Source organism: Oncorhynchus mykiss, chromosome 6 (assembly GCF_057628025.1).
Source record: "Oncorhynchus mykiss isolate SJ-2025 chromosome 6, ASM5762802v1, whole genome shotgun sequence".
NCBI lineage: Eukaryota > Metazoa > Chordata > Actinopteri > Salmoniformes > Salmonidae > Oncorhynchus > Oncorhynchus mykiss.
Window position 1 is genome coordinate 1,176,252 of NC_143027.1, and position 14,825 is coordinate 1,191,076.

Sequence of the window (14,825 nt, forward strand, 5' to 3'; positions counted from 1 at the left end):
GTTCACAACGTTGACATCAGCAAACTGCTCGCCCACACGATACCATACACGCTGTCTGCCATCTCCCCGGTACAGTTGAAACCGGGATGCATCCATGAAGAGCACACTACTCCAGCGTGCCAGAGGCCATCGAAGGTGAGCATTTTCCCACTGAAGTCGGTTACGACGCCGAACTGCAGTCAGGTCAAGACCCTGGTGAGGACGACGAGCACACAGCTGAGCTTCCCTGAGACGTTTTCTGATAGCTAGAATTTCTGCGCAAACGAACTGGCTATAATGGCAGCCAAGGACATTCGCTTGCTTATTTGTTTGTGCTCTGATTTAGTTTCCACAGATGACATGAAAAACCTTTCATAGCAAAATATACCTTGCTCACTAACTTCCTTTGCTTGTAGCTTGCTTCTCATCTACTGGTGTTGGCTTGCTTCTCATCTACTGGTGTTGGCTTGCTTCTCATCTACTGGTGTTGGCTTGCTTCTCATCTACTGGTGTTGGCTTGCTTCTCATCTACTGGTGTTGGCTTGCTTCTCATCTACTGGTGTTGGCTTGCTTCTCATCTACTGGTGTTGGCTTGCTTCTCATCTACTGGTGTTGGCTTGCTTCTCATCTACTGGTGTTGGCTTGCTTCTCATCTACTGGTGTTGGCTTGCTTCTCATCTACTGGTGTTGGCTTGCTTCTCATCTACTGGTGTTGGCTTGCTTCTCATCTACTGGTGTTGGCTTGCTTCTCATCTACTGGTGTTGGCTTGCTTCTCATCTACTGGTGTTGGCTTGCTAGCTGACAAGTTGTTTGTCCTGGTTTTTGAACTCTGAGATTCAGCTGAAAAGATGTTCGCCTTGTCAGAAACACTACAAAAAAATGATCGTCTTAGGTTCTATAGAAGTAGAATACTAGAATGGCCATGAACCTTCTTATGACGGTCCAAAAGTCAGCCATTGTGGTCAGGGAGTTGGTCAACCATGGTTTTCCAATGCTGTGGTAAAATATTGTGTAAAACAATGAATGTGAAGAATTTATGTGCACTGAATGTGTTAGCTAGCTAGCCAGACATTTTTTGAGAAATAAGTCCATACATTTTTTAAATTAACTGCCAATATTCAAACAATGCTGTCCATCCACAGCCATACACTGGCTGACATCAGTTGATGATGGGACTTAGACAGGTTGGAAATGCAACAGGTACTGATATTGTATCATATAACGACACTCACAGATTTCTAAGAAAACATTATGTTTACAAATATTTTGGCGACTATTTATACAGGTTTGTATAAACAGTATTTATACTTACAATATTTTAGGTTGACTATAATTCCATTACATAATTTCTGATACATCACATGCCTTTATTTTCCTGCATAAGTAAAATCAGGAAATTAATCACCTCTGATGACCCTAATGCTAACTGTACCTTATAAAATAAATTAAATCTGGTATAGTGATTCTCTGTCATGGCCATACGGATCATGACTAGAGGTGGGGAGTGTTGTGTTGATTTGGGAATTTTCATCGACATAGGTGTCATATCGACTAAGATGTGACGGTAGGAACATTTTTAATAGACCCAATCAATCCAATTCCCTGCTATAGTCGCACAGATGATTTAACTGTGTATGGGGGATGCTATGCTAAACCTGCTGGCAGGGTTTAGCTTTCTCCCCTCCTCCCCCTTCCACATCGTCATAGCAATGGCCTGTTGCATAATCCACCACACTGGCTGCAATATCTAAGGCCTTGCACTCTGTTTCCATGGAAACACTACCACCTCTTCCTTTCTCTCTGTCCTCTTTCTCATCTCTCTCCTCGCTTTCAATTCAATTTACTTTCAATTTCAGGGCTTTATTCGCACTGGGAAACATATGTTAACATTTTCTCTCTTTCTCCCCACCTCTCTTTCTCTCCCCCCTCTTTCTCTCCTCTCTCTCCTCTCTTTCTCCCCCCCTCTTTCTCCCCCCCTCTCTTTCTCGCTCTCCTCTTTCTCGCTCTCCTCTTTCTCGCTCTCCTCTTTCTCGCTCTCCTCTTTCTCGCTCTCCTCTTTCTCGCTCTCCTCTTTCTCGCTCTCCTCTCTTTCTCGCTCTCCTCTCTTTCTCGCTCTCCTCTCTTTTCTCTCCCCCCTCTCTCTCCTCTCTTTCTCTCTCTCCTCTCTTTCTCTCTCTCCTCTCTTTCTCTCTCTCCTCTGTTTCTCGCTCTCCTCTCTTTCTCGCTCTCCTCTCTTTTCTCTCCCCCCTCTCTCTCCTCTCTTTCTCTCTCTCCTCTCTTTCTCTCTCTCCTCTCTTTCTCTCTCCCCTCTCTTTCTCTCTCCCCTCTCTTTCTCTCTCCCCTCTCTTTCTCTCTCCCCTTTCTCCCCTCTCTTTCTCCCCTCTCTTTCTCCCCTCTCTTTCTCCCCTCTCTTTCTCCCCTCTCTTTCTCCCCTCTCTTTCTCCCCTCTCTTTCTCTCTCCCCTCTCTTTTTCTCTCTCTCCTGTCTTTTTCTCTCTCTCCTGTCTTTCTCTCTCTCTCCTGTCTTTCTCTCTCTCTCCTGTCTTTCTCTCTCTCCTGTCTTTCTCTCTCTCCTGTCTTTCTCTCTCTCCTGTCTTTCTCTCTCCTGTATTTCTCTCTCTTTCTCTCTCCTCTCTTTCTTTCTCTCCCCCTCTCTTTCTTTCTCTCCCCCTCTCTTTCTTTCTCTCCCCCTCTTTCTTTCTCTCCCCCTCTTTCTTTCTCCCCCCCTCTTTCTTTCTCTCTCTCCTCTCTTTCTCTCTCCTCTCTTTCTCGCTCTCCTCTATTTTCTCTCCCCCTCTCTCTCCTCTCTTTCTCTCTCTCCCCTCTCTTTCTCTCTCTCCCCTCTCTTTCTCTCTCTCCCCTCTCTTTCTCTCTCTCCCCTGTCTTTCTCTCTCTCCCCTGTCTTTCTCTCTCTCTCTCCCCTGTCTTTCTCTCTCTCTCTCCTGTCTTTCTCTCTCTCTCCTGTCTTTCTCTCTCTCTCCTGTCTTTCTCTCTCTCTCTCCTGTCTTTCTCTCTCTCTCTCTCCTGTCTTTCTCTCTCTCTCCTGTCTTTCTCTCTCTCTCCTGTCTTTCTCTCTCTCTCCTGTCTTTCTCTCTCTCCTGTCTTTCTCTCTCTCCTGTCTTTCTCTCTCCTCTCTTTCTCTCTCCTCTCTTTCTCTCTCCTCTCTTTCTCTCTCTCCCTCTCTTTCTCTCTCTCCCCCTCTTTCTCTCTCTCCCCCTCTTTCTTTCTCTCCCCCTCTTTCTCTCTCTCCCCCTCTTTCTTTCTCTCCCCCTCTTTCTTTCTCTCCCCCTCTTTCTTTCTCTCCCCCTCTTTCTTTCTCTCCCCCTCTTTCTTTCTCTCCTCCTCCTTCTTTCTCTCCCCCTCTTTCTTTCTCTCCCCCTCTTTTTTTCTTTCTCTCCCCCTCTTTTTTCTCTCTCTCCCCCTCTTTCTCTCTCCTCTCTTTCTCTCTCTCCTCTCTTTCTCTCTCTCCTCTCTTTCTCTCTCTCCTCTCTTTCTCTCTCTCCTCTCTTTCTCTCCCCCTCTCTTTCTCCTCTCTTTCTCTCCCCCTCTCTTTCTTTCTCTCCCCCTCTTTCTTTCTCTCCCCCTCTTTCTTTCTCTCCCCCTCTTTCTTTCTCTCCCCCTCTTTCTTTCTCTCCCCCTCTTTCTTTCTCTCCCCCTCTTTCTTTCTCTCCCCCTCTTTCTTTCTCTCCCCCTCTTTCTTTCTCTCCCCCTCTTTCTTTCTCTCCCCCTCTTTCTTTCTCTCCCCCTCTTTCTTTCTCTCCCCCTCTTTCTTTCTCTCCTCTTTCTCTCCTCTTTCTCTCCCCCCTCTCTTTCTCTCTCCTCTTTTTCTCTCATCTCTTTCTCTCTCCTTTGTCTTTCTCTCTCTACTCTCTCTCCTTTGTCTTTCTCTCTCTCCTCTCTCTCTCCTCTCTTTCTCTCTCTCCTCTCTTTCTCTCTCTCCTCTCTTTCTCTCCCCCTCTCTTTCTTTCTCTCCCCCTCTCTTTCTTTCTCTCCCCCTCTCTTTCTCTCCCCCTCTCTTTCTCCTCTCTTTCTCTCCCCCTCTCTTTCTTTCTCTCCCCCTCTCTTTCTTTCTCTCCCCTCTCTTTCTTTCTCTCCCCCTCTTTCTTTCTCTCCCCCTCTTTCTTTCTCTCCCCCTCTTTCTTTCTCTCCCCCTCTTTCTTTCTCTCCCCCTCTTTCTTTCTCTCCCCCTCTTTCTCTCTCTCCTCTTTCTCTCCTCTTTCTCTCCCCCCTCTCTTTCTCTCTCCTCTTTTTCTCTCATCTCTTTCTCTCTCCTTTGTCTTTCTCTCTCTACTCTCTCTCCTTTGTCTTTCTCTCTCTCCTCTCTCTCTCCTCTCTTTCTCCCTCTCCTCTCTTTCTCTCTCTCCTCTCTTTTCTCTCTCCCCTCTCTTTCTCTCTCTCCCCTCTCTTTCTCTCTCTCCCCTCTCTTTCTCTCTCCCCTCTCTTTCTCTCTCCCCTCTCTTTCTCTCTCCCCTCTCTTTCTCTCTCCCCTCTCTTTCTCTCTCCCCTCTCTTTCTCTCTCCCCTCTCTTTCTCTCTCTCCTCTCTTTCTCTCTCTCCTTTCTCTCTCTCCTTTCTCTCTCTCCTTTCTCTCCCTCCCCTCTCTTTCTCTCTCTCCCCTCTCTTTCTCTCTCTCCCCTCTCTTTCTCTCTCTCCCCTCTCTTTCTCTCTCTCCCCTCTCTTCTCTCTCTCTCCCCTGTCTTTCTCTCTCTCCCCTGTCTTTCTCTCTCTCTCTCCCCTGTCTTTCTCTCTCTCTCTCCTGTCTTTCTCTCTCTCTCTCCTGTCTTTCTCTCTCTCTCCTGTCTTTCTCTCTCTCTCCTGTCTTTCTCTCTCTCTCCTGTCTTTCTCTCTCTCCTCTCTTTCTCTCTCCTCTCTTTCTCTCTCCTGTCTTTCTCTCTCTCCTCTCTTTCTCTCTCCTCTCTTTCTCTCTCCTCTCTTTCTCTCTCCTCTCTTTCTCTCTCTCCCCCTCTTTCTCTTTCTCCCCCTCTTCCTTTCTCTCCCCCTCTTTCTCTCTCTCCCCCTCTTTCTTTCTCTCCCCCTCTTTCTTCTTCTCCCCCTCTTTCTTTCTCTCCCCCCTCTTTCTTTCTCTCCCCCTCTTTCTTTCTCTCCTCCTCCTTCTTTCTCTCCCCCTCTTTCTTTCTCTCCCCCTCTTTTTTCTTTCTCTCCCCCTCTTTTTTTCTTTCTCTCCCCCTCTTTTTTTCTCTCTCTCCCCCTCTTTCTCTCTCCCCCTCTTTCTCTCTCCTCTCTTTCTCTCTCTCCTCTCTTTTCTCTCTCCTCTCTTTCTCTCTCTCCTCTCTTTCTCTCTCTCTCTTTCTCTCCTCTCTTTCTCCTCTCTTTCTCTCCCCCTCTCTTTCTTTCTCTCCCCCTCTCTTTCTCTCCCCCTCTCTTTCTCCTCTCTTTCTCTCCCCCTCTCTTTCTCCTCTCTTTCTCTCCCCCTCTCTTTCTTTCTCTCCCCCCTCTTTCTTTCTCTCCCCCTCTTTCTTTCTCTCCCCCTCTTTCTTTCTCTCCCCCTCTTTCTTTCTCTCCCCCTCTTTCTTTCTCTCCCCCTCTTTCTTTCTCTCCCCCTCTTTCTTTCTCTCCCCCTCTTTCTTTCTCTCCCCCTCTTTCTTTCTCTCCCCCTCTTTCTCTCTCTCCTCTTTCTCTCCTCTTTCTCTCCCCCCTCTCTTTCTCTCTCCTCTTTTTCTCTCATCTCTTTCTCTCTCCTTTGTCTTTCTCTCTCTACTCTCTCTCCTTTGTCTTTCTCTCTCTCCTCTCTCTCTCCTCTCTTTCTCTCTCTCCTCTCTTTCTCTCTCTCCTCTCTTTCTCTCCCCCTCTCTTTCTTTCTCTCCCCCTCTCTTTCTTTCTCTCCCCCTCTCTTTCTTTCTCTCCCCCTCTCTTTCTCTCCCCCTCTCTTTCTCCTCTCTTTCTCTCCCCCTCTCTTTCTTTCTCTCCCCCTCTCTTTCTTTCTCTCCCCCTCTCTTTCTTTCTCTCCCCTCTTTCTTTCTCTCCCCCTCTTTCTTTCTCTCCCCCTCTTTCTTTCTCTCCCCCCTCTTTCTTTCTCTCCCCCTCTTTCTTTCTCTCCCCCTCTTTCTTTCTCTCCCCCTCTTTCTCTCTCTCCTCTTTCTCTCCTCTTTCTCTCCCCCCTCTCTTTCTCTCTCCTCTTTTTCTCTCATCTCTTTCTCTCTCCTTTGTCTTTCTCTCTCTACTCTCTCTCCTTTGTCTTTCTCCCTCTCCTCTCTTTCTCTCTCTCCTCTCTTTCTCTCTCTCCTCTCTTCTCTCTCTCCTCTCTTTCTCTCTCTCCCCTCTCTTTCTCTCTCTCCCCTCTCTTTCTCTCTCCCCTCTCTTTCTCTCTCCCCTCTCTTTCTCTCTCCCCTCTCTTTCTCTCTCCCCTCTCTTTCTCTCTCCCCTCTCTTTCTCTCTCCCCTCTCTTTCTCTCTCTCCCTTTCTCTCTCTCTCCTTTCTCTCCCTCCCTCTCTTTCTCTCTCTCCCCTCTCTTTCTCTCTCTCCCCTCTCTTTCTCTCTCTCCCCTCTCTTCTCTCTCTCCCCTCTCTTTCTCTCTCCCCTCTCTTTCTCTCTCTCCCCTCTCTTTCTCTCTCTCCCCTCTCTTTCTCTCTCTCCCCCTCTTTCTCTCTCTCCCCTCTTTCTCTCTCCCCTCTTTCTCTCCCTCCTCTCTCTCTTTTTCTCTCACTCCTCTCTTTCTCCTCTCTCCCCCTCTCTTTTTTTCTCTCACTCCTCTCTTTCTCCTCTCTCCCCCTCTCTTTCTCTCCCCCTCTCTTTCTCTCCCCCCTCTCTTTCTCTCTTTCTCTCCCCCCTCTCTTTCTCTCTCCTCTCTCCTTTCTTTTATTTCTCTCTTCTCTCAATTCATTTTAAGGGGCTTTATTTACATGGGAAACATACGTTTACATTGCCTAAGCTATTTAAATAGATAATAAACAAAAGTGAAATAAACCATAAAAAATAAACAGTAAACATTACACTCACAAAAGATTCAAAAGAATAAAGACATTTCAAATGTCAGATTATGCGCAAATAGTTCAAGTACAAAAGGGAAAATAAATAAGCATAAATATGTATTCTATTTACAATGGTGTTTGTTCTTCACTGGTTGCTCTTTTCTTGTGTCAACAGAGACGACAATCTTGCTGCTGTGATGACACACTGATATTCAAATTCTTTGTGGGTCTGTGTAATCTGATGGAAATATGTCTCTCTCATATACATTTGATAGGAAGTGAGGAAGTGCAGCTCAGTTTCCACCTCATTTTGTGGGCGGTGTGCACATAGCCTGTCTTCTCTTGAGAGCCAGGTCTGCTTACACCTGCCTTTCTCAATAGCAAAGCTATGTTCACTGAGTCTGTACGTAGTCAAAGCTTTCCTTAACTTTGTCAGTCACAGTGATCAGATTTTCTGCCGCTGTGTACTCTATTTAGAGCCAGTTACCTGTGATGATCATGTTTAGGCCGAGGTATGTATAGGTTTTTGTGTGCTCTCGGGCAACAGTGTCTAGATAGAATTTGTATTTATGTTCCTGGTAACTGGACCTTTTTTGGAACACCATTATTTTAGTCTTACTGAGATTTACTGTCAGGGCCCAGGTCTGGCAGAATCTGTGCAGAAGATCTAGGTGCTGTTGTAGGCCCTCCTTGGTTGGTGACAGAAGCACCAGATCATCGGCAAACAGTAGACATTTGACTTCAGATTCTAGCAGGTGAGGCCGGGTGCTGCAGACTATTCTAGTGTCCTCGCCAATTCGTTGATAAAAATGTTGGAGAGGCTGGGGCTTAAGCTGCATCCCTGCCTCACCCCACGGGCCTGTGGGAAGAAATGTGTGTTTCTTTACATGGGGATTCTGAGGGGGGATATATATTGTGCAAAGGAACATATCTCTCTGTCAGTCCAAGTTCTTTTTTCAGTTAAAACCAAATGTGATATTTACCGATTTTGAGGGGATCAATTTGATTTTGTAGTTGGGATTTGTACCAAATGATCAGTCCTCCAGAGTCTCTGCCTCTATTGACAGAGCTGTGTTTCTGTGACGGCACAGTGACCTCTCTGTAGCCTGTGGGGCAGTGAGTGACAATGTCAGCCTTACACCATGTCTCCTGCAGAATGATGAGGTCAACATCTTTCAGATGTTTGTTGAACTTCAGTGCTAAACTCTTCAGTCCAAAGGTTGATGAGTTTAGGGCCTGAATGTTCCACATGCTGACTGATAGTGATTTCATGTTGCAAAAAGAAAGAATAGCACAGTCAACAACTCAGTAGTTAGTAGTTACTGTATTTCTAAGAGATTAACTGACTAACTTCCTCTCTCGCCCCAGCTCTGACTCTAACGCCCCCTCTCTCGCTAACCCCCCTCTCTCGCTAACCCCCCTCTCTCGCTAACCCCCCTCTCTCGCTAACCCCCCCTCTCTCGCTAACCCCCCCTCTCTCGCTAACCCCCCCTATCTCGCTCTACCCCCCCCTCTCTCTCTACCCCCCCTCTCTCTCTCTAACCCCACTCTAACCCCCCCTCTCTCTCTCTAACCCCCCCTCTCTCTCTCTAACCCCCTCTCTCTCTCTAACCCCCCCTCTCTCTCTCTAACCCCCCCTCTCTCTCTCTAACCCCACCTCTCTCTCTCTAACCCCACCTCTCTCTCTCTAACCCCACCTCTCTCTCTCTAACCCCACCTCTCTCTCTAACCCACCTCTCTCTCTAACCCCCCCTCTCTCTCTCTAACCCCCCCCTCTCTCTCTAACCCCCCCTCTCTCTATAACCCCACTTCTCTCTCTCTAACCCCACTTCTCTCTCTCTAACCCCCTCTCTCTCTAACCCCACTTCTCTCTCTCTAACCCCACTTCTCTCTCTCTAACCCCACTTCTCTCTCTCTAACCCCACCCTCTCTCTCTAACCCCCCTCTCTCTCTAACCCCACTTCTCTCTCTCTAACCCCACTTCTCTCTCTCTAACCCCCCTTCTATCTCTCTAACCCACCCTCTCTCTCTAACCCCCCTCTCTCTCTAACCCACCCTCTCTCTCTAACCCACCCTCTCTCTCTAACCCCCCTCTCTGTAACCCCCCCTCTCTGTAACCCCCCCTCTCTGTAACCCCCCCTCTCTGTAACCCCCCCTCTCTGTAACCCCCCTCTCTGTAACCCCCCTCTCTGTAACCCCCCTCTCTGTAACCCCCCTCTCTGTAACCCCCCCTCTCTGTAACCCCCCCTCTCTCTCACCCCCCTGTCTCTCTCGCCCCCCCTGTCTCTCTCGCCCCCCCTGTCTCTCTCACCCCCCCTGTCTCTCTCACCCCCCCTGTCTCTCTCACCCCCCCTGTCTCTCTCACCCCCCCTGTCTCTCTCACCCCCCCTGTCTCTCTCACCCCCCCTCTCTCTCTCTAACCCCCCCCCTCTCTCTAACCCCCCCCCTCTCTCTATAACCCCACCCCTCTCTCTAACCCCACCTCTCTCTCTCTCCAGCTCTGACTCTAACCTCCTCTCTCTCTCTCTCCATCCCCAGCTCTGCATATTGCCGTGACAACAAGGTCCGCGTTGCGATTAAGAAGATCAGTCCGTTTGAACACCAGACATACTGCCAGAGGACTCTGAGAGAGATTAAGATCCTGCTGCGCTTCAAACATGAGAACATCATCAGCATCAACGACATCATCCGCATGCCCTCCATCCACCAGATGAAGGACGTGTATCTTTTACACCCTGATGTTATTTATCATGATGTCATCCGCACGTAGTCAGGATGTTAGTCAGACTTGGATCATCAGGACGTGTATCTTTATCTTGTGATTCTCTCACTCTCTCACAATTCCATTTCAATTTAAGGGCTGTATTGGCATGGGAAACATGTTTACATTGCCAAATCAAGTGAAGTAGATAACTTTTAAATTTTATTGTTTATTAACATTACACTCACAAAAGTTCCAAAATAATAGACATTTTAAATGTCATATGTGAAAATGGTTAAAGTACACAAGGTAAAGTATAAATATAGGTTGTATTTAGAATGGTGTTCTTCACTGGTTGCCCTTTTCTTGTGGCAACAGGTCACACATCTTGCTGCTGTGATGACACACTGTGGTATTTCACCCAGTAGATAGTGGGAGTTTATCAAAATTGGATTTGTTTATGGATCTGTGTAATCTGAGGGGAAATATGTCTCTAATATGGTCAAACATTGGGCAGGAGGTTAGGAAGTGCAGCTCAGTTTCCACCTCATTTTGTGGGCAGTGAGCACATAGCCTGTCTTCTCTTGAGAGTCAGATATGACTACGGCGGCCTTTCTCAATGTCACGGCCCAGGTCTGACAGAATCTGTGCAGAAGATCTAGGTGCTGCTGTTGACCCTCCTTGGTTGGTGACAGAAGCACCAGATCATCAGCGAACAGTAGACATTTGACTCCAGATTCTAGCAGGGTGCTGCAGACTGTTCTAGTGTCCTCGCCAATTCGTTGATAAAAATGTTGGAGAGGGTGGGGCTTAAGCTGCATCCCTGCCTCACCCCACGGGCCTGTGGGAAGAAATGTGTGTTTCTTTACATGGATTTTTTAATGTTATGTTTTCCCCACAACACAACTTTCCATCAGTTTGTATAGCAGACCCTCAAGCCAAATTGAGTCTAAAGCTCTTGAATTCAACAAACATGAGAAGACTTTGCCTTTGTTTTGGTTTGTTTGTTTGTCAATTAGGGTGTGCAGGCTGAATACGTGGTCTGTCGTACGGTCATTTGGTAAAAAGACAATTTGATATTTGTTCTGTACATTGTGTTCACTGAGGAAATGTACGAGTCTGCTGTCAATGATAATGCAGAGGATTTTTCCAAGGTTGCTGTTGATGCATATCCCACAGTTATTATTGGGGTCAAATTTGTCTCCACGAGTGTAACTCGGGCAGTTGTTGTTGCCATCCTGTACCTGTCCTGCAGGTGTGATGTTCGGATGTATGGATCGTGTGCAGGTGTTGTTACACGTGGTCTGCCACTGCGAGGCCGATCAGTTGTCCGTCCTGTCTCCCTGTAGCGCTGTCTTAGGCGTCTCACAGTACGGACATTGCAATTTATTGCCCTGGCCACATCTGCAGTCCTCATGCCTCCTTGCAGCATTCCTAAGGAATGTTCACGCAGATGAGCAGAGACCCTGGGCATCTTTCTTTTAATGTTTTTGAGTCAGTAGAAAGGCCTCTTTAGTGTCCTAAGTTTTCATAACTGTGACTTTAATTGCCTACCGTCTGTAAGCTGTCAGCATCTTAACGACCGTTCCACAGCTGCATGTTCATTAATTGTTTATGGTTCATTGAACAAGCATGGGAAACCGTGTTTAAACCCTTTACAATGATAATTGTAAAGTTCTTTCGATTTTTAGAAATTCTTTAAATGACAAGGACGTACATTTTTTGCTGAGTTTGTTTTTGCTGTTTGTTCTTTATTATAAAGCCAAAAAGATTGGATAAGTGGTTTATCCATACATCTCTGTTTTGGATAGAGAACTCTTCATGTTGTTTTTTTTGTCTAGTTTTCCCAAAAGTGGTTAGTCTATTGAAAATTCTATCACATTGAGCTTATTTCTGACCTGCTGTTCCTTATTTTTCCGTATGTATTTCTGTATTGTTTTGGTGATTCACCATAGTGAAGGCGTAGACTCAGGTTTTCTGGGCCTCTATGTTTTTGGTTGGACAGGTTCTCAATTTCTTTCAAAGGTTTTTGCATTCTTCATCAAACCATTTGTAATTTTTAGATTTGATCGGGAAGCTGAGAGATCAAATATACTGTTTAGGTTTTCTACTGCCAAGTCTACACGTTCACTATTACAGTGGAATGTTTTGTCCAGGAAATTGTCTAAAAGGGATTGAATTTGTTGTTGCTTAATAGTTTTTTGGTAGGTTTCCACACTTCTTTCTTTCCATCTATAGCATTTCTTAATATTATCCAGTTCCTTTGGCTTTGATGCCTCATGATTTGAGTATTGCTCTGTTCAAGTAGACTGATTTTGCTGTGGTCTGATAGGGGTGTCAGTGGGCTGACTGTGAACGCTCTGAGAGACTCTGGGTTGAGGTCAGTGATAAAGTAGTCTACAGTACTACTGCCAAGAGATGAGTTATAGGTGTACCTACCGTAGGAGTCCCCTCGAAGCCTACCATTGACTATGTACATACCCAGCTTGCGACAGGAGTTGTGACTCGATTTTGTTGGTTATGATGTCGTAGTTGTGCCTAGGGGGGCATATGGGGGAGGGAATGCTGTCACCTCCAGGCTGGTGTTTGTCCCCCTGTGTGCCGAGGGTGTCAGGTTCTTGTCCGGTTCTGGCATTTAGGTCGCCACAGAGTAGTACATGTCCCTGGGCCTGTAAATGATTGATTTTCCCCCTCCAGGATGGAGAAGCTGTCTTCATTCACCTCTTGTTACTACCCATCCCGGGTCCGGGAGCGTAATCATCAACTGACACTAATTAGCATAACGCAACGGACATAAATATTACTAGAAAATATTCCTATTCATGAAAATCACAAGTGAAATATATTGAAACACAGCTTAGCCTTTTGTTAATCACCCTGTCATCTCAGATTTTGAAAGTATGCTTTACAGCCAAAGCAAGACCAAGCTTTTTTGTAAGTTTATCGATAGCCTAGCATAGCATTATGCCTAGCTAGCAGCAGGCAACTTGATCACAAATCAGAAAAGTAATCAAATTAAATTGTTTACCTTTGAACTTCGGATGTTTTCACTCATGAGACTCCCAGTTAGATAGCAAATGTTCCTTTTTTCAAAATATATTATTTTTGTAGGCGAAATAGCTCCGTTTGTTCTTCACGTTTGGCTGAGAAATCGACCGGAAATTGCGGTCACTACAACACTGAAAAATATTCCATAATATCGACAGAAACATGGCACACGTTGTTTATAATCAATCCTCAAGGTGTTTTTCAAATATCTATTCGATAATATATCCACCGGGACTCGTGGCTTCTTAGTAGGATAGAGAGAAACAATGGCCGCATTTGTCCCTTACGCACAAAACACTCTGAGAGACTTCAGCTGACCACTGACATTGATGTTCAGGCTAATTTTTCAAAATAAAAGCCTGAAACTATGTATTGTGACACTAGACACATTAGGGAAGCCATAGAAAAAGAGAAAAATCTCATTCACTGCTCAATAGGGACGCATAGGAACGCAGAGTTTTCTAAATAAGAGTCCCTTCCTGTTTGGATTTTTCTCAGGCTTTCGCCTGTAATATCAGTTCTGTTATACTCACAGACAATATTTTTACAGTTTTGGAAACTTTAGTGTTTTCTATCCTAAGCTGTCAATTATATGCATATTCTAGCATCTTGTCCTGACAAAATAGCTGTTTACTTTGGGGGCATTATTTTTCCAAAAATGAAAATACTGCCCCCTAGGTTAAAGTATGGGGATTGTAGTGCGGGGCTATAGGTAGCACTCAGGAGAACATTTTTCTCTGTTAGGATCATTTTCTTGTTAATTTCTAGACACATGTAAAATGTCCCTGTTTTGACTAATTTAGTAGATTGAGTTCTATACCATATTAGCACACTTTTGTGACGGGACTACCAGCTCTCTGTAACCTAGAGGACAACCAGTGGGTCCGTCTCCTCTATACCACCAACCTGGTAGTGTGGTGGATGGGACTACCAGCTCTCTGTAACCTAGAGGACAACCAGTGGGTCCATCCCCTCTATACCACCCACCTGGTAGTGTGGTGGATGTGACTACCAGCTCTCTGTAACCTAGAGGACAACCAGTGGGTCCATCCCCTCTATACCACCCACCTGGTAGTGTGGTGGATGGGACTACCAGCTCTCTGTAACCTAGAGGACAACCAGTGGGTCCATCTCCTCTATACCACCCACCTGGTAGTGTGGTGGATGGGACTACCAGCTCTCTGTAACCTAGAGGACAACCAGTGGGTCCATCTCCTCTATACCACCCACCTGGTAGTGTGGTGGAGGGGACTACCAGCTCTCTGTAACCTAGAGGACAACCAGTGGGTCCATCTCCTCTATACCACCAACCTGGTAGTGTGGTGGATGGGACTACCAGCTCTCTGTAACCTAGAGGACAACCAGTGGGTCCGTCTCCTCTATACCACCAACCTGGTAGTGTGGTGGAGGGGACTACCAGCTCTCTGTAACCTGGAGGACAACCAGTGGGTCCGTCTCCTCTATACCACCAACCTGGTAGTGTGGTGGATGGGACTACCAGCTCTCTGTAACCTAGAGGACAACCAGTGGGTCCATCTCCTCTATACCACCCACCTGGTAGTGTGGTGGATGGGACTACCAGCTCTCTGTAACCTAGAGGACAACCAGTGGATCCATATCCTCTATACCACCCACCTGGTAGTGTGGTGGATGTGACTACCAGCTCTCTGTAACCTAGAGGACAACCAGTGGGTCCATCCCCTCTATACCACCCACCTGGTAGTGTGGTGGATGGGACTACCAGCTCTCTGTAACCTAGAGGACAACCAGTGGGTCCATCTCCTCTATACCACCCACCTGGTAGTGTGGTGGATGGGACTACCAGCTCTCTGTAACCTAGAGGACAACCAGTGGGTCCGTCTCCTCTATACCACCAACCTGGTAGTGTGGTGGATGGGACTACCAGCTCTCTGTAACCTAGAGGACAACCAGTGGGTCCGTCTCCTCTATACCACCCACCTCGTAGTGTGGTGGATGGGACTACCAGCTCTCTGTAACCTAGAGGACAACCAGTGGGTCCGTCTCCTCTATACCACCAACCTGGTAGTGTGGTGGATGGGACTACCAGCTCTCTGTAACCTAGAGGACAACCAGTGGGTCCATCCCCTCTATACCACCCACCTGGTAGTGTGGTGGATGGGACTACCAGCTCTCTGTAACCTAGAGGAC

General features: G+C 46.7%; 2 protein-coding genes across 2 annotated transcripts in view; both read left to right on the plus strand.

Annotated features, from left to right (window-relative positions):
* The window catches only part of LOC110525139 (mitogen-activated protein kinase 1), a 67,408-nt gene that overhangs the window by 23,722 nt on the left and 28,861 nt on the right, over nt 1-14,825 (plus strand). Inside the window, exon 2 of the mRNA XM_036979177.2 lies at nt 9,446-9,628. Coding sequence (XP_036835072.1) covers nt 9,446-9,628 — 183 coding nt within the window. The remainder of the gene's footprint in view (nt 1-9,445; nt 9,629-14,825) is intronic.
* Nucleotides 1,874-3,313, plus strand: LOC149982708 (uncharacterized; the record flags this gene model as incomplete). Its single annotated transcript, XM_090236836.1, has 1 exon — nt 1,874-3,313. A coding segment is annotated over one exon (1,440 nt), but the record flags the coding sequence as incomplete, so codon positions are not given.